Source organism: Anser cygnoides, chromosome 14 (genome assembly GCF_040182565.1).
Source record: "Anser cygnoides isolate HZ-2024a breed goose chromosome 14, Taihu_goose_T2T_genome, whole genome shotgun sequence".
In the NCBI taxonomy this organism is placed as follows: Eukaryota; Metazoa; Chordata; class Aves; order Anseriformes; family Anatidae; genus Anser; species Anser cygnoides.
Genome location: NC_089886.1, coordinates 7,107,870 through 7,126,128, shown reverse-complemented (window position 1 = coordinate 7,126,128; position 18,259 = coordinate 7,107,870). Strand labels below are relative to the sequence as shown.

At 58.8% G+C, this 18,259-nt stretch overlaps 1 protein-coding gene across 2 annotated transcripts; it reads left to right on the top strand.

Moving 5' to 3' along the window:
- The first annotated feature begins 4,383 nt into the window (after positions 1-4,383).
- On the top strand, positions 4,384-17,933 carry LOC106032682 (LON peptidase N-terminal domain and RING finger protein 1-like). 2 transcript variants are annotated; one of them, XM_048057431.2, is made up of 12 exons: positions 4,384-5,020; positions 8,223-8,341; positions 9,169-9,291; positions 9,839-9,949; positions 10,736-10,862; positions 11,452-11,536; positions 12,929-13,043; positions 13,685-13,806; positions 14,033-14,191; positions 14,874-15,036; positions 15,180-15,326; positions 16,170-17,933. In XM_048057431.2, the coding sequence occupies exons 1-12, from the start codon at positions 4,651-4,653 to the stop codon at positions 16,365-16,367; spliced, it is 1,839 nt and encodes a 612-aa protein (XP_047913388.2). In that variant the 5' UTR covers positions 4,384-4,650; the 3' UTR covers positions 16,368-17,933. The 2 variants fall into 2 exon arrangements, with proteins under 2 accessions (XP_047913388.2, XP_047913387.2); XM_048057430.2 differs by having other exon boundaries at positions 4,385-5,020; positions 11,443-11,536.
- Positions 17,934-18,259: the final 326 nt, after the last annotated feature.

Below are 18,259 nucleotides of genomic sequence, written 5' to 3'. Positions count from 1 at the left end.
GTCCCCCAAACCCGACTGCAATACATTCATAACACCCACAAAGAAGCAGCACCAGGCTCATTGTGAAGGAACGCCTGTGGTTTGCTTCAGCAGATCTGATGGGACATGTTTCTGGGTGACAGATCTTCTGCGGAGCAAGAGCAGCTGGACCCCGTGGAAGGGTCCACAGCTCCTGCACCCAAAGGCCGCTCACCTGCAGTCTGAATTTCAGGGAGAGGAGGGAGCAAGCCAGCACAGGAAGATGGCATGGCCAGAAACGCTGCTCCCAGACCATGGGGTTGCAGGTGTGGGGGAAGCAGAAAGCTCTGCCCAGGCCACCAGCACTGCAGCGAGCACCCAGGCAATGGGCTATAATTGTGGCATGCATATCCTGGCTCATCCTGCCCGAAATCCAGCCCTGTCCCTGTGTTTAGTGCTCCCCACCGCTTGGTGTGGGGATGGGGGCTGCTCAGCGCCTTCCTGAAGCCCTCTGCATGGCTCCCTGAGTCTTTGAGGTGCTTCCTTTTCTGTCATGTTCACACGCAGGGCTTAGCTGGAATTTGGCCCACTGGCTTCACAAGAGCTCTTTGTCCTTGCTAGAGAAGGACACCGAGGTATCAGGCCAGTGGGGTGGAGATTGCAGAGAATCCCTGCGAGCTCACAGCATCCTGCCCTGCAGACCGTGGGCTTGTCACCTGTCCTAGGGTAACTGGACAATTCTGACCTTGCTTTTACCTGGCATGGCTCACACGTGCCCACGGTCTTCTCCACGCTTTTTATGTGGGACGTGCTCCAAGACCAAGTGACAATATTCTGTCGAACTTTGCCAAGACGTTTGGCCCAAGAGAGTAAAATGAGCCAGATGGGGATCGGGGCCCTCCCCACTCGCCTCTCAGGTTTCCAGGACTCGAGGCAGAAGCAGGGTTACGTGAGCACTGCGATAACCTTACATCGCAGCAGTGTGTCTGGCCGGTCCATGTGACACTCAACGCATTTCTCTAGGAATGACGATGCCTTGGGCAAAGCCTGCGTGACTCAGAAAGGAAAATATTGAAGTTTTCTTGAAAGGAAAATATTAAAGTTTTCTTAAATCGCCTACCCTGTTTACCTCCGATCCTCCTTACTGAGAGTTGGGGCCTCTCTGAGCTCTCAGCCAGCTGAGTTTCGGGACTGAGGAACAGCACCATGTAATTTGTGTGGTTGCTCCCTGCCCAGTGCCCAGTCAGCACAGCTCAGACCTCGAACACCAGACATTAAGGAGCAGTGTGGCAATCCGCTGCGTCTGCCAGAGAGAAAACCAGGCACGGGGCAGCTGCCCTCGTTGGACGCAGGGACCTGGAGCAAAAGGTGCTTGTTACAAAAGAGCCGTGACTGCGGACAGAAGTCTCCCGCACCACCTGCTTCCACTTCCTCTTGCTCCATTTACCAGGAACGTCTTTGAACTGCGTGTGGCAAACGGAGAAACCCGGCAGCCAAACAATATCCTGGATACAGAAATACTGTGGGGCAAAGAAAGCAAAAATGCCAGGAAGCTGATGTGCTTGTAGACGCACTGGGAGGCGTGTGATGCAAATGACTCCCTGCGTGCTATTTGCACGTACCGAGGTGTAAAAACAATTCCATGCGCCAACCCCCAAGGACACGGGGCTGGGCTCCAGCCCCAGCTGGGAACCAGAGGGGCACGAGCAGGGCTGCACAGGTGCTGAGCGTGGTCCTGGCTCTTTGCCTGAGCAGGAATAAAGCTTGGAGCCTTATCCTGTGCCGGCTGACTCCTGCACATCCCCGCTGCCTCCAGCCCAGCCCGTCTCCTGATGTGGCAGCACCGCAGCCCCTGCGTTGCTTCTCCTTGGCTGGGTGCCGACTCTTTCCTCTTTTGGGTGTTTTTGAAAGAGAAAAACTCGTTTTACCTCTGCGCAACAGGACTTGCAGGTCTGATGGTGACAGCCCCATCCACACAGGAGGGAAGAGCAGGGTAGGCATGTGACGGGGACATGGCAGGCACAGGGCACGTCCCTGCCCAGCAGCTGCCGGTGGCGCCTCTGCAGACACCCCGAGGAGCACCCCGGTCTCCCCTGCCAGCACTGTGAAGGCGCCACAGGTAGGTGCTGTCACCTCTGTGCCACTCCTTCCTGTCAAACGTGTCAAAACCCAGTGTCAACACTGGCAGCAAATATTTACGTGCTGGAACCAAGCACACAACTGCCTGGCGTGAAGGCACCGAGTCCCACGTTGCAGCTCGGCAGTCTGCACCGCATCAAGGAGCCTGTGCCAGAGCCGGGGCACCGGCGGCGTGATGGCAGGGAGATGGGGGAGCCGAGGGGCTGCTTGTCCCTAGGACACCCCGTGCAGCTCTCCAGCCTGGCTGGGCCCCACCTTTAAAGTGGAAAGAGAAAAATCCGATAGTGCTCTGCAAAACGTACCTGAGCACAGCGTGAGCTGTTCTGCAAAGCACTAAGTCCTCATCTGGTCAGCAGAATAGTTAGCATTAGGTATTTTTATTTTATTTTATTTTATTTTATTTTATTTTATTTTATTTTATTTTATTTTATTTTATTTTATTTTATTTCATTTCATTTCATTTCATTTCATTTCATTTCATTTATTTTATTTTATTTTATTTTATTTTATTTTATTATATTTTAATTTCAGCACGTACCGAGTCAGCACAAGCACACCAGTGACAAGCAAAAGCATTCGGACTTCGCCACCAGCTCAGCTCTCTATAGACCGAAGAAAACTGCTCTCACGCTGGTGCCAGCGAGGCCCGGTTCCCAGCGCGTGTACATGTTGTGGCTGAGTGATTTTTGAGTGCGTTACGCAAAGGCAGCGGCGCGGCCTCGCTGCTGGCGAGGCGCTGGGCCCGCACGCGCGAGGATGCCTGCGGAGTGAATCAGGAGGTGAGCAGCAGAGCAGGCAGGGCCCGGGAGCAGCCCGGCATCGCCTGGAGGGGCCCGTTGGGGTGGTGAAAGGTGCCCCCCACCTGCTGCCGGCTCCCAGAGGGCTGCTGCTCCCGGCTGAGCCGCAGCAGCAGATTTTGGGATTGCTCTTCACAGCGCTGCCCACTGGGCTGCGGTGGCTGAAATCGCCCTCGGGTCACGGCTCAGCAACGCGTCCTGCTGGAGGGTAAACTGGGTGGTCAGGGCTCCCTGGTGGCAGTGTTATGTTTTAGTCATTATTCAGGTTTTGGTGGAAAAACTAGCCACTGGGGAACTAAAGCATGAGACGACAGCGTCGGTTGTAAGTGAGCCTTGTGCGTCTGAGAAAGGTCCGGGAGCGCCGCAGGCAGGAGGCCTGGTGGGACCCCCCAGGGGCGACTGATGTGGGTGGCTTTCACCCTACCCAAAGCAGATGGGGGACACGGAGGCTGTCCCCAATGGGGCATGGTCCTGGGCAGCCCCACAGTGCTCCGGGGGTGACTGCGGTCCCCAGAGCCCCGCGGGATGGAGGGCTGGGGAAGGAGGTGCTCGGGGCTGTGCTGCTGAGCAGGGCCAGGGTTTCCACCCATCTGCAGAGACTGCTCACAAAGATCCCGAACAAACTGCAAGGCCTTCAAAGCCCACAGAAAATAATTAGCTTTTGAACTTTTACAACCACTCGTGAGTTGTTTAATGAAATCACAGTAGGTTTTGAAACAAAACCTGCTCCGCAGCCCCAGCCGCTGCCAGCCACTCCCTCAGTGGGACAGGGGTTGCACCAGCACTGCTGGCTCACCGGTGATCTCCCGCCCTGAGCATCCCTGCCAGCGTGCTCCCGTCTTTGTTTGGCTTTTAGGGACATGCAAAAGAGCCTGTGGAGAGCTGTGCATCATCCTTACATAAAGTCTGATCTACTAAGCTGTTTTTCCCAGCACCGGCTATCCGAGAGCTGCCATAGCCTTGCTGCTGGGATGAGTGGCAGGGGGATGCTTCCCCCCTGTCCTGGGGGGCTGTGAGCAGGAAGGGGACCTCCCCAGCCAGCTCCCTGCTGGTTCAGCTCCCAAAGAGCACCTGGGGAAGACGCAGTGTCCCACCTGCACCGGAGGGACCCTGCTTCGCCTCGTGCACCCTGCAGTGAGGCGGCTGCGTAGTGGGGGCTGCAGGGGCACACTTGGGGTCCCCCAGCCTCACCAACCTCCCAGGCACCCCGCACCCCATCCGACCCACGGGGCTCTCCGGCACCCCACAGCGGGGCTGCACACCGAGCACCCCAACAAACCCCTGCACCCCGCTTCCTCCAGAGCCCCCCCAGCACCCCGCACCGGGAACCGGCCCCGGATCCCCCATCCTCCCCCCATTCCCCCATCCCTCCCGGCTCTCACCTCGGTGCCCGGTGCCTCCGAGCACCCCGTCCCCCCCCCCCCCGTCCCCCGCCCCGTTCCCCGTTACGAAACGCGCCCGGGGCGGGGCGGGGCGGGCGCAGCGCAGCGGCGGCTGCAGCCAGTGGTGCCCCCGCCGGTAACGGGGGGGGGGGGGACACGGTAGGAGCCCTGTCCCGGCCGTGCCGTACCCTACCGTGCCGTGCCCGGGCTCCGCAGCCCTTTGCCACCCCCCCTACCCCCCCGGTGGGGAGGATGGGCTGAGCCCGGTGGCACGGGGGGTGGGGGGGGGGGGACCGGCGGCGGCGGCTCCCGGGATGTGCGCGCACCGCCGGCCCTGGCAGCAGCTCCCCGGCTCCTTTTGAAGGGCAGCAGCGATGAACCGCGGCCCCCCCAGCCCGCCCAGGGGGGGTAGCCCCGTCCGGTGCCCCCCGGGGAGCGGGGAGATGCTGCGCTGCCCGTCCTGCCGCCTGCAGCTCTGGGAGCCGGTGACGGTGTCGTGCGGCCACTCGCTGTGCACGCCGTGCCTCGGGGGGGCCGTGCCCGCCCGCTGCCCCCTCTGCCAGGAGAAGCTCAAGCTGCTGGGAGTCGGGGGGCCGAGGCGCAACGTGGTGCTCTGCAGCCTGCTGGAGAAGTGCGAGGACCAAGGCAGGCGGCTGGCGGGGTTGGTGGCCCGTGTCCGGCACCATCTGACCCGTGGGGAGGCGAAGGAGGCGCTGGGGGTGGCTCAGAAAGGCGTCGAGCTGGGTAAGCATCCCCTGGGTCCAGGGGGGGTTGGGGGGCGGGTTGGGGCTGGTGGTCCCAGGAGGGGCCGGGTCTGTTGTCCAGCTGGGGTGAGGATGCGCGGATGGTGCTGGTGGGGCAGGTGGGTACCGGCGTGGGTCGCTTTGTCCCCATGTCACGGTGTCCCCCATGCCAGCATGAGCTGGGAGACCTGGGGAGCTCATTTGGAGTGCTGGAAGTGCTGAGGAGGGATGGGGAGGGGGTGTACAGAAGCTGGGCTTTTCTCCTGCATCTGCAGGTGTAAGGGACTCATCCCCACCCCTGCCAAAGAGCATCAGCAGAAGGGGGACGTGGCCTTCTGGGGCTATGGTGGCCGGGTTGAGCCCTGATGTTTGTCCCTAGTGCCAGGGCCGTGGGCAGGACGGGGTGCACAGCCGTGTCCCGCCAGCCCTGGGCTCGTGGCATTAGTGGGCAGCTGGAGAGGAAGGAGCTGCGTGGTGATAGCCGAGAGCTCAGCAGCTTCCCAGGGGTGTCCGGCAATGTTTCAGCACCAGGGGAAGAGTTTGGGGGCTTGCAATCATTATATAAAACGGCTGGGACTTTTCCACTGTGAGACAGATACGTCTGAGCCCCCCACGGCAAGCAGCGGGGTCCCCCAGCCCCCTTCTGCACCCAGCCCCACCGAGACATTCATCTGCAGGATCAGGATCAGGCCGGGGGGGGTCGGTCTGCTTTAACACCCAGCCGTAAGTGGATTTCTTGGAGAGCACCGCTGAACTAAAAGGGGTTACACAACGCGGCTGGGGAGCAGGGGGCTGGGGCGGCGGAGGCAGGAGGTCCTCTGGCGTCTCTATGACAGCGCTGTGCGGGCAGCACCGAGCTCCCCTCCCGCTGCGGGCACTCACTCCTTGCTCATCGCCACTGCCAGACAAGTGCCAGGGGTGCACGGCTGGGGGGCCGGCGGTCCCGGTGCTGGCAGCAGAGCGTGGGTGCCTTTGTGCAGCCTCCCCGGGCACCCCCTTCCCATCCTCCGCGCCCTTTGTGCAAAGCACACGCGCCGTCCCCTGCCACTCTTTTCGTTAGTGCCAGGCTTTCGTCTCATCGGGCTGTACGCTTAGGTGTTTCTTTTTGAAAAGCCTCTGCGAGGAGAAAGAGCGAACTGTTGCGAGCTCTGTCCTTGGCCTTTCTTCGCTACGTGCTCGGCTCCCCGAGGAAGCAGGAATCGGCTGCAGCTCCCATAAACCTGCGTGTGCCGGTGCTGATTGGGCTCTGCGATGTGGGTGGTGCTTTTGGGGGCAGGATTCCCACCCCCTGCAGCCTGCTGACCGCTCTTAGGCTGCTCAGCTTCTTCTGGGCTCCTCTGTAAAACTGGAGGTTAATAAAAGCTCGAGCGGTGGGAAGGTGCGTGCTGGTTTGCACGGTCCTGCTCCGTGCTGCCCAGGGCAGGGACCCTCGGCTTTGCGCCAAACTCGCTGCCAGACGGAGCAGCTCTCCGCTTGGGAGAGACCGCGTGGCTAAAGCGAGCAGAAAACCAGAAGATAACGAGTTGCCAAAGTGAACAGAAAGGTGCAGCGTAACACAGGAGGGCTCCCGAAGTGCCAGGAGCGCTGTCAGTCACTCCGCAGCCGCCGGTCTGCCAGCTGGCTCACGTCCCCGATGTCTAGTGATATCATAGATCAAAAATAGCTGCAGCAGCAGAGAAATGCAGAATTCGTAGCCTGCTTTTACACATCTTGTTTTTGCCAAAGCGAACACTTTATTACCAGGCAGTGCAAATGTTCAAATGTGTTTGCCCATGTGGAAAATAAGCCCCTGGACTTTGTACCTGTGTTTTTATCTCCGCGTGTCACTGCGAGCTGGAGCATTTCGTCTCTAGACGTGTGCCTGAGGGACGGGTCACGGCACAGCAAGTTCCCCTGCTTCATGCTCTGGGTGCCAAGGTCGTGGCTGTCATCACGCACGCACGTGGGCTTGGAGGGAGCACACGGTGCCCTCTCGGCCTGGCTGCTGCGGGGCAGCTTGGGATGGGAGATCTGACTTGCACCTGGAGCAGGGCAGAGAGCGGGGGCCTGCTGTGCCCCACGCTGGGCACGGGGGTGGAAGGAGGCAGGAGCTGCCCTGGAGCTTCCTCCTCGTGGCTGGACGTGGCGGGTGCCTGGGCACGGTGGCAGCGGTGGCGGGCAGATGTCGGGTTCCTGCACCGTGCTGTCACGGGGCTGCGAGTCGGGACCTGCTGGGTGCTGGCACGGCTGCATCAGCGCCTGGTGTGAACCGGGGCGGGGAGGAAAAGCTGCCAGGGCTGGGAGTGCGGGAGACATCGCCAGCAATGCTGTCTGGCTTCAAAGTGACCCTGGATGCTGGCCCTACCGTCATCCCACGGGGAGCCAGCAGGGACAGACGTGATGACACTGGTGTCCTGCCCGGAGGGACCGGGGTTGCAGCTGTGCTTTCCCCACCGCAGCGTGTCCCCGGCACCAGCCCTTGGCAGCCGTCGGGCGATGCTCGCCGCTGGGGGAGGCGCGGGGCCGCTGCCTTGGCTGGCAGTCAGCAGCAGATGTAGGTCACCTCCGTGGCTGTGATATAATGGGGTGGGTCTGCGAATCCTGCACGGTTCAAACCCACAAAGCATCGCCACACCTGGCTGAGTCGTGCCGCCTGGGATTTCGGGGTGCTGGTTTCCGAGAGGGACTGCTCTGCACCACGCCACCCGCAGTGTCCTGGCCAGCAGCGCCTGCACGCTGAGGTCCCACCGGTGATGTTGTGATAATGCAGGCCTGGGTGCCCAGTTCCCTTCCTCTGTTTTGGGAAACCTCAGCCTTTTCTTGTGCTGGGGGGCCCAGAGCCATGTGGTGGGGTGGATCCGGAACCTTCCTTGCTCCCCCAGGGTCTCTCCTCGCCCTGCGGGGAGCACATGTGTGGTACAGCCTTTTTGCTGCACCCCAAAAGGATGGATGAGAGCCTAGATCCCACTGCAGCTGAAGCTGAGCCCTAGGGCAGCAGTGGGGCCCCCTGACTGAGGAAAGATGGGGAAAAACACAGGGAAGAGGCTCAGAGTTTATCGCAGATATTTAGGGGAAAGGACTTTCTTGTAGAGAGTTATGGGGCTGGTGGCTCGTGCCAAAGAGGAGCTCGTGTTTGTCTCGAGCTGCCTGCGCAGCCCATGTGCCCCCTGGCCGTGTGGTCCTGCACGGGCTCGTGGCACAAGCCCCCACCTTTCTCTTCCCAGCCCCGGACGACACCTCCCTGCGGCGGTGCCGGGCAGAGGCGTTCGTGGCCCTGGGGCAGTACCCAGAGGCGCTGGAGGACCTGGAGGCTGTGTGCAAGGCTGAGCCCACGGAGCACGAGGTGAGCTGAGGGGAGGCTGGAGAAGCCTTGGAGCCACGTCTCACTGCATACAAGAGCTAATCCTCCCAGAGGATTTCCCCTTGCTGTCCCAGTGTCACTTGGAAAGCTCCCCTGGTCACAGAAGGCAGAGGAAATTTTGGCTGTAGGGACACGGATAATTTACCTTTAATCCAAAGGCCTTAATCACAGTCTCTTGCCAGCCACTGATTGCTGGGCCCAGCATGTGGTTCACAGGCAATCCTGAGTTCTCATAGCCATTGGATTCATCCTGCTCAGAAATTCACTGTCCAAATCCACGAGGCTGCAGACACAGGAGGCAAGCACTATGTAACATTAACAGGAGTGCATTGCCTGGCAGTAAAGGTCCAGCACCGTGTGCCTGTGCACACGCACTCGGTGAGGACGCTGGTGTGCAGGGTCCCAGCTTTGGGCTGGGGAAATGCTGGCTGGGGGCTGAGCTGCCCCTGAAGACACCAGACCTGGGAGCTCGCTTGCTGATTTGCACTTGTTGGCAATAGCTTTGCAGCGTCAAAGGCGGAAGCCCTTTGACCCCTCCTCTGGGTCTCTGCAGGGTTTATTTGCTTGGCTGTTGCAACGGTGGCGTTTTGGAGCCCCGTTTGATGTGGTGCGTGGGTCTGGTGGGTAAAATGACCAGTCTGAGCGTGGGGCCAGCGATGTGGCCGGGTATTTCAGCCCAGGATGGGAGCAGGCAGGATGCTGGAGGGAGAATCCCTTGGCACTGGGAGCTCGGGGTGCACACAGGAGCTGAAGGGACGCTCTCAGCTGGCCACTGTCTCATAGTCAGCGCAGGTTTTTCTGCTTTACAGGGCTTCTTCAGGAAAGGGAAGGTGCTTCTGGAGATGGGACGCAGAACTGAAGCCCTGCTGGCGTGGGAGCACTGCCTGACACTGTGTCCCCAGTTCCAGCCTGTGCAGAGCGAGATGGAGAAGGTGCGTGGGCCCATGGCGTGGCGTGGTCCCGTGCCCTCCTGTCACTCAGGGAGATGCCCTGTTTCTCTGAAGGACTCGTGTCCCTCACGGTCCTACTGCTTTGGGTTGGTTTCGGGAGAAAGGGAAGTTGGGTCCTGGTCCAGGAGTTTCCCATTGCCCCGATGTGAGTTTGCTGAAAGCTGTCACTGGAGATCTGGCGTCACTTCATTTTGGTGTCATTCAGGCCAGCACCCACCTGTGTGCCAAAATATTGTCACCGCTGGGGCTGCTGGCAGTGTCCCCAGCATGAGGACTTCATGCCATGAGTGGACGTTTGCCCTCCAGGAGGGAGAGGGCAGGGGAATGAGGAGTGACCCTGTGCTCTCCACTGCGCACTCCCTTCCTGCTTTTTTTGGGTAATGGAAAACGGGTCCCAGACCTTAAAATAGATTCTTTTATGCAGTGCCTCCTGCTGCCATCTTCCTTCTGCCAAACTAACACCTTCGGGTATAGCTCAGCCAGCATGTCCTTCTCCCAGTGCCCCGCTGAGCCCCGTTTCTCCTTGTAGATCCTCGCCCAGGAGGATGCTCCTTGGCCACGCGCTGCCCACCGGGGCTCGACCGGTCCCCAGGCAGTGGGGGACGGAGGGGACCCTGCATCCTCCTCTGCAGGAGCTCAGGTAAGAGACAACGATGGGACTTGGTGTCCCTTTGGGTCATCCCAAACTGGGATTTTCAAGTGATGGGAACGGAGGTGCGGGAAAGGGAGGCCGGGCAGGACCATACCCAGGGATGGGCAGCTGCAGGTAGCAGGGGGTGGGAGAGCAAAAACACCCTCAGAAATGGTGCTGAGGGGCTGGGGGAGCAGGGGAGGCTCCTACTGGTTTCCAGTCCTCTCCCAGTTTTGTTCTGCAATAATTTCCACAAGATTTTAGACCCTTGTGTTTAAAACACAAAAGCCACATTACATTCAGAAAAATAAAAGAGAAAATTTCAGTTTTAATGGCGGTTTTTCATCCAAAAAATACATCTGAGAACAGCTCAGACCACTAGGAGCCATTAAGGAAAACTCATTTTCTGCTCTTTGCCTCCTAAGGAGGAATTTGGCAGGTTTGGAGAGAGGGGAAAATGGGAGCAATGGGTTCAAACACACCCCAGTGCCCGGCGGTACATCTGGGCAGGGAAAGCCCGTGTTTTAACCATGAGATAAACCATGCCCTGAATGCATGCTCTGTGCCCTGGTTCTTGGGCTGTTTGTGTTTCCTCACAGAAAGGTAAAATCTGGCTCCCGGATGCTGTAGGGGGGTTGAACAGGGATGTCTGTCAGGGGCACGCTCTGCTGATGCAAGATGTTAACAGAAATGTGCCAGAAAACGTCCTGGTGTCATTGGTCTCGGTGGGGCGGATGGGTTTGTATTCAAAGGGGGAAGGGGTGTCGGGCTCGATTTTCTCCTTGCTGTGTCCAGGACCAGGAGGGAGAGCCGGAGGCCGGCAGAGGGGCCGCGGTGTCTGAGCACGGCCAGGGGACCCCCACCCCGGGGCGACAGCAGGAGCCGGGGGCTGCGGCAGAGAGGCAGCACGGGCTGTTGGCCGGTGAGTGTCTGCAGAGGCACCAGAACCTCTTCTCCTGCAGAATAACCCTTAACAAGACGTTTCGGCACTGAAATCTCAGTGTTTGTGCCGTGTGCCGGACCAGTGAGCAGAGACGGGCTTTAGATCAGAAGATCCTTGTGAGGGACGTGACATATCACATTTTGGGGAGGCAGCACCTCTGCTGGCATTGGCTTGCCACCAGCACCCAGCCCGATGGCTGCCGTACACCTGGGTTTGCCCAAAGCAGTGGCGATCCCTCGTGGTAGCACCCAGGCCTCCAGAGACCTCTGTGTAGGAGCTTCTTTGGGTCACTTCACCGCCTGGTGCCTCAGTTTCGCCGCCTGCAAAAGGAGGTGGACATACTGCCTTCTTCTGCCAAGTGCTGGGCAAGCTGTGGGTGAACGCATGTGGGTTAACGGCTGGGTTTATGTCACATTTATATTCCGTTTTTGCTTTTAATCTTAAAAGCACCCATGTAGCAGCTAATTCCCTACACCTCAGAACAAGGCCAGAAAGCAAAGATTAATTCTCAGTATGAAAATGGGGGGGTCTTTCTTCCCTTCTCTTCTTTTGCCACCAGGTAACGAAGAGGAGACAGAGGCAGCGAAGTGTAACCAGCTGTACCTCGGGGAGCTGCTGAGCATTTCTGACTTGGAGTGCTCCCTCTGCATACGGTGAGTCCTTCGGCTGGGGACCTCTGGGGACGAGGAATTGGCACCTTCCCAGTTCTGTTCCCTGGTTTGAATCTTTCTTCCCCTCTTAATAGCAAACTCAGTCCCTGATACTGTTGAAACGCGAGTTTTGGTGGGGACAAGAGATAAGAGGGGCAGATGGGGCAGGCTCTGCCCTGGCAGGCTGTGGGAGCTCAGCTCGCTCCGTCCCGGGACACAGCGTGGTTCCACCTGGTGCAGAGGTGGGGATGTTCAGCAGGGTCAAAGATCCAAGGTGATGGTTGCCCTCTGTAACTGCAGGCCACAACAGGAAGGATTTGCCCCAGGGAAGCACCGTCTGTGATTGGGGCGTTGCAAACCCTGATGGACCAGGGCAGGGTCTGTGTCCATCTCCAGCTCTGGCCGGGGAAGGGCTCGGTGCCTTTGAGGGGGGTGAATGTTTTAGAGGACATGGTGAGACCAGGCTGTAGTTTTTGGCGTGTCCCAGTACGTTGGGCAGTTGTGCAAGCGCTGCTGCCAGAGGACTGGGCGCTGTGCTTCTGTACGTGTGGGACAGTCAAGGTTTCCTGCACGGTGGCTTGCTCCAGGTCTGGGCATGGCATGGGAGGATGAACTGTGAGTGAACTGCCACGGGGAGGGAGCTCAAGGCTGCATCTGGTCTGAATTAGGTGAATTTAATCTTTTCCGAGAGCAAGGAAATGTAGTGTTCAGGAAGAATAAGGGCTCAGTGCGAATGAAGAAGGAGACCCAAGCTGTACCTGCAGTGAGGGATTTCCGCAGGTATCAGTGTCCCCGCTGAGCTGGGCTCAAGTCCTTCATTTCGTTTCTGATCCCGGAGCCAGCCAGGAGTGACCTGAGCTCTTGGAGCCGGAGGAGGAGGCACCTTCCCACCGCGGGCTGCTGGAGAAACGCTCGGCCCAGCAGGGCCTGTGGGCACCCCACAGGGCCGGGGAGCTCAGGCCGGGGACAGTTGTCATCTCCCATCAGTGTGCACGTCCAGCAGCCTGAGCCCAGGCTTCTAATTACAGGAATAAGCCAGCTAGGAACCTTTACATTTAATTAACAGGAGTTACAAGCGAAGATTAGCCAATGCAGCTTTAGTGAAAGCAAGTTGCATAGCCGCGTACTGCCCGGGCTTGGGAAGCACGGCATGAAACAGCTTCCAGCGGCGCCTCGTCCTGCAGCATCGCTGTGAATTTCCCTTGAAGTGGCAGGAGGGGGTAGGGGAAATGCCTTGATCCTGCTGGAAGCGAAATCCCATAAGATTTTCGAGTCGCAGTAAGGGGATTCAAAGACGCGGTACCCACAGCACAGGGCTGGGCACGGCCGGGAGCTGTGCCTATAGCAGACGTGCTCCTTCCCCACCTCGGTCCATCGACGGTGGCTCTTTTGCAGGATGTTCTTGGAGCCGGTGACGACGCCGTGCGGGCACACCTTCTGCAAGGAGTGCCTCGAGCGCTGCCTGGACCACCGGCCCAACTGCCCCCTCTGCAAGCAGAGCCTGAGAGAGGTGAGGGCACGGGTCTCCACGCCAGCAGTGTGCCCGGGGCTGGGGGCAGGTGGGACACGGGGGGCATGCAGGAGGCAGGGGACAGGCAGGAGGCAGGGGACAGGCAGGAGGCAGGGGACAGGCAGGATGCTCGCATGCTGTTGGCGGCCTGGCCCAGCGGTGTCAGCTCTACTTGTGCAGGAATGACCTGACAGCTGATAATTAAGACCAGGAGATTCATTTCCACGAGATGCCACAGTGATTTAGTGAGATCGTAAACAGGGCTGAGAGTTAGAGGGGAGAGAGAGAGAGGAGGAAGTTAATGCTAATTACTTTCAAAAATGGAAATGGATGGAAGACCTGCTAGCCTGGGGATTTGATTTTCTCTTTAATGAAAAAGGATTCAGAGGAGACCACTGGGGAAATTAGGTTGTCATACACGGACCACATCAGTGTCAGTGACAGGAGGCGGCGTTAGATGGGCCCCGGGTCTGAGCCGGCGCTGCTCAGTCCCGCAGTCCTCCCTGGTGGGCTTCAGCCCTCGCTCTCTCACCTGAAATTACCCCCGGCTCCAACACACGAGCATGATTCAGAGCTCAGGATGGCCTCGGGGCTCCCGTCGTGCTCTTGTCCAACCTATTTCTGGGTCTGTTTTCTCTCAGTACCTGAAGGCTGGAAGCTACAGCTGCACCGTGCTGCTGCAGGACATCATGCTGGCCACCTTCCCCGCACAGCTGGCCGAGCGCCGGGAGCTGCACCAGGCCGAGATGGCCGAGCTCTCCAAGTAAGAGGGACCTGCTCCGGTGTGTGGGGGGTGTGTGTGTGCAGGGGGGGACTTCTCAAGCTTCTCACCTGTAGGACCGCCTCATGGCGGTCTGCACCACAGCATCACTTCGTGGGGTAAAGGACAGATGCGGTTTGGGGGAGCAGCCAGGGTGCGAGCCGATGCAGAGCCTTTGGTGGGATTTATTCCTGGAGGTGTCACAGCAATGTCCCCTCCTCTCCTTCAGTCTGACCAAGAACATCCCCATCTTCGTATGCACCATGTCCTTCCCCGGCATCGCCTGCCCTCTGCACGTCTTCGAGCCCCGCTACCGCCTGATGATCCGGCAGTGCCAGGAGACCGGCACGAGGAGGTTCGGCATGTGCGTGTACGAGACCGGGAAAAGGTGAGCTCCGGGACGAGGCTGCTTCCTTCTGCCCCAGCTCGTTTACCCGTCTGCACCAGCTCCACATTTCTAAAATCCCGAGTGGTTGAGAGAGGGGGAATGGGATGCGATTTCGTCTCCCACTGCATCCTGCCGGCAGAAATCCCAGGGAGGATATCTCTGAGCTGCCTGCCCATGGCCACCTTATGGTTCCCTTACTTCTCATACTCTGTCCACAGCAAGCTGTGGTTGCACATGGGCCAAGCGGGCTTTTGTTTGATGCAGCCTGGTCACCTTGTGTTCCTGGTGACACCTCCAGATCTCAGGCGTGCTCAGCCTCTAGGTGCCTATCCCAAGTACTCCATTAAACACCTGTACTTACATGGCAAATCTTCCCACCCTGCTCAGCTGAAATGAGATAGATAACATTTTCTGGCCTCAGATGGGTTTTGGGATGTCTCTGCAAGGCATGGTGTTTTCAGGCCTCTGGACATCAGGGCAGCATGAGGACCTAAGTCATTTTCATACAAGACAAATCCAAGGGAGTGCTCGCCGTTCCCTGCCCTCTTGCAGCAAGTGACAACAGAATTAATTTCTGATTTCACACCGTTTCTCTGCTTGGAGGTGGTGCGTTGAGGAGAAGCGGCTCTCCCACCACCGGCACTGTGCCCAGGCCCTCTTTTCTCCCCCTCGCTCCCTCCAGCTTCGCAGACTACGGCTGCATGCTGCAGATCCGGCAGCTGGAGCTGCTGGCGGACGGCAGGTCGCTGGTGGACACCGTCGGCGGGCGGCGGTTCCGGGTGCTGAGACGTGGGCGCAGGGATGGCTACAACACCGCCGACATCGAGTACCTGGAGGACAAGAAGGTGAGGACAGGGCCAGGGCAGAAGCCCCCGGTGTGGTGGGACAAAGCCAGGGGAGGAGGAGGAAAGCCAGACAAAGCCAGAGCACCCGCGGTGGGCACCGTGCTCCCCACGCGCCCCTCTCCGCTCTGCTCTTCCCCCTGCAGGTGGCCGGGGAGGAGCTGCAGGAGCTGCAGAGCCTCCACGAAAGCACCTACGAGTTGGCCCAGAGGTTTTGTGAGCACGGAGACGTTGCCTCCAGGCACCTCTTGATGCAGCATGGACCGCTGCCGGAGAAGGAGGAGGACATCCAGGTAATGTCCTGAGGGAAGGGGTGCTCCACAGGGTACCGAGAGAGCCTTTGAATCAGAGCCAAAAGAAAAAAAAAACTAACAAATGGACAAACATACAAACCCCACAGCTCAGCTGTGCTCTCCTTTCTTGTCTGTTCCTTTGATAAAGCCCTGGCTGTCCAGAGAAGAGGTGCTAAGCCAGCAGGATCCAGTTTGCTTATTAAGTTGCTCTGACAAATTCAGACTATGGGCAAAAAAAAAAAAAAAAAACACCAAAATTTAGTTTTCACTCTTTCAAGAGGGTGCTACCTGCCTGGATCTTTATAAACAAGCCTGTCCTGCTGTTCTCTGAGCAGCGCCCAGCTGCTGTGCTCTTGCTGGAGCAGCTGAGCAAAGCTAAAACAAATGCCCCAAATCCTCCATCCCTGGGGACCCTGGGGAGGTCGTGCCGGGTGCTGGATGTAGCACTGACTCTGCTATGGTGGCGGTGGCTGAGTGCTGCTGTGCTGGGGTGCCTCTAGGAGTGTGCAGGATTTTGCCCATGTTGTTGAAAAGTGTGGTGTTAAACAAACCAATGTGCAAGGTATTTCTCTTTGTTTCGTACAGACTTTCTCGGTTGCCTCTGTGGGGGGGAGAGTCCCTAGGGAATGTTTGCCTGGAAATTGAATTAGTTCATCCAGCCATCTCATGCCTAAACAGACGAAAGGGCAGCTCGGATGAGTGCCGTAGCCATGGCAGGCAGTGCTGCAGGATCCTTCTTACTACCCCGAGCAAATATTTCCTATCGGCAGTGCTGCCTGAAGGCCGTGCACCTCCCCGCCTTGCGGCTCCTGACGCGGGGCTCTCCCCCTCTCTCCCCTGCAGGCTTCTGCCGACGGCCCGATGTGGTGCTGGTGGCTCATCTCCATCCTGCCCCTCGACCCGTCCTTCCAGCTGAGGCTCTTCTCCAGCACCTCGCTGCGTGCCCGCCTCACCCAGCTGCAGCGCATCCTCCTGGCTCTGCTGCAGCAGCCCCCGGCCGCGCACCCCCTGCCCGAGCACAACCCCCGGGGCCGCATCTGAGCCCCCCGCCCCGGCAGCCCCCGCTCTGTTCACAGGGGAGACCCCCCCCACCCCCCCTTCCTTCCTTGGGTTTCTTCGTGCATTTCTTCGTGGTTTGAACCCCAAGGAAGGGACCTCAGCGATGGGCTGGGCTCTCTCTGCCCGGCTCGGTGGGGCCCGGTGGTGACTCGACGCCATCCGTGCTGTCCCCATGAGCTGCGGCCGTGCCACCGGTGGGGACCAAGCCAGAGAGCTGGGTTGTGTCTTGGGAGCCAAAATCCCCTGGTGAGCTGCTTCGGCGTTAGGGAGGACTCTCCCTAGGGCAGAGGACCGAGTGCCAGAGCCGCTTGGGTTTTGGCTCTTCCTCTCCAAAGGACAACGTCGGGGTTTTGGTAGAAGGCCCTGCTCTGTGCAGCACGGGAGGGGGGATTTAAGGCTTGGGAGATTTGGCACCAGCAGGCAGAGAGGTCCTGACGGCTTCCCCCACCCGTGGGAGCTGAAGGCTCAGCCTCTGGTTGCGAATTTGGCTTAATTTCTATTTGAGCTAGAAGGAAGGTTCAATTAAACGATCTGATATCCCCGGCCCTGCTTCTAGCCACCTCCTTGGCCAGGCAGAGAAGGAGGCACCGGTCGGAGCGGGGCCACCGCCTCCGTGTGGCTGTGGGGACGGGTCCCCACCTGCCGATGGCTGCTCCCGACCCGGGTCAGGTCGGGCTTTGGGGTCAGACCTGACACACGGGTGGGCTTGAAGGGGCTGATAGGGGAATTAAGGCTGGCAGTGCTTGTTGAGACTTTCTGCCCCTTGAGCAGTGCAATTTCCCCGTGTTCAGTGTTTCTTGTGACCCTTGAATTTGGGACCCAGGACAGTTCAGGGCCCCCGAACCAGCACGGATTGAAGTCAAAGGGGATCTCCAGAGGGGCTGGGGAGGGCACAATACTGGTGGCCGATGCTGTGAACCCCATGCAGGGGAGCAAGTGCCTGTCTGCAAGTGCCTGGCTGCTGCTCCTCTCCAGAGAGAGGGAAAAAGTCACTGCCCCCCCCCCGCCTGCACAGGCAAGGCTTTACTCCATGGAGGTCCTAAAGGGTTGGGATTTTTGTCTCCCATCCATAACTTCAGTGACTTTGGGCTGAAATTTAGGAGTAATATTGACTTAGTGAGTTGTTGAATTAACATTAATTCCAGAATCATGTCCCTGCTTTCGCTCTGTCTGGAGGCTGTTACCTGGGGAGGGGGAGAGGCGGTGGGGTCGGAGCCACAGGGCCCCTTCCTGCCCGTCACTCCTCTCCGTGGCCTTCTGCAGGGTGCCACTGGATTTTGGGAAGTGCCTTTCTTTTCTGCAGGGTGGATGTGAGCACCCCTGTGACCCCCCAGCCCCACAAGCTGCCCGATTACCAGGTGTGGGAGCTCCATGGGTCTCTCCGTGGCTCTGGGCCGTGTTCGTGCTGGGACCCAGCCTGCTGCGGGAAGGGACTCGTGCAAATCGCTCCGGTTTGTTTGGAGCGCCTTTGGGGTCCGTGTTAGCATCTTCTCTCTTTGAATTCTTTTTTCTTCTTGGTCACTGAAATAAAGAACTTTGTTGTTGTTGTTTTGTTGCTGGTGTTTGCCTTTTAGCCACTCGTTGATGAAAGTTGGAGCATCCCAGGGAGATCCGGGACATGCGAAGAGGCGATGCACTGGTGGTGGCAGGTTAGGTGGGCACAGTGAACGCAGGGTAGATAGCAGCAAGGGGAAAAAATAACTTGTTTTGGAGCAGACAAAGAGCATGTTAAAACAATCCAGGAGGACTGGTTCCTGTGCCTCGTTGCAGCCAAGGGCTTTGGGGAAAGCTGGGAACCTGGGACGTTGGTCTGGGAGGGATGGTGACCAGTGTGGGATGACCCTGGTGGGTGTCTGTCCTTCCAGCGCTGCAGA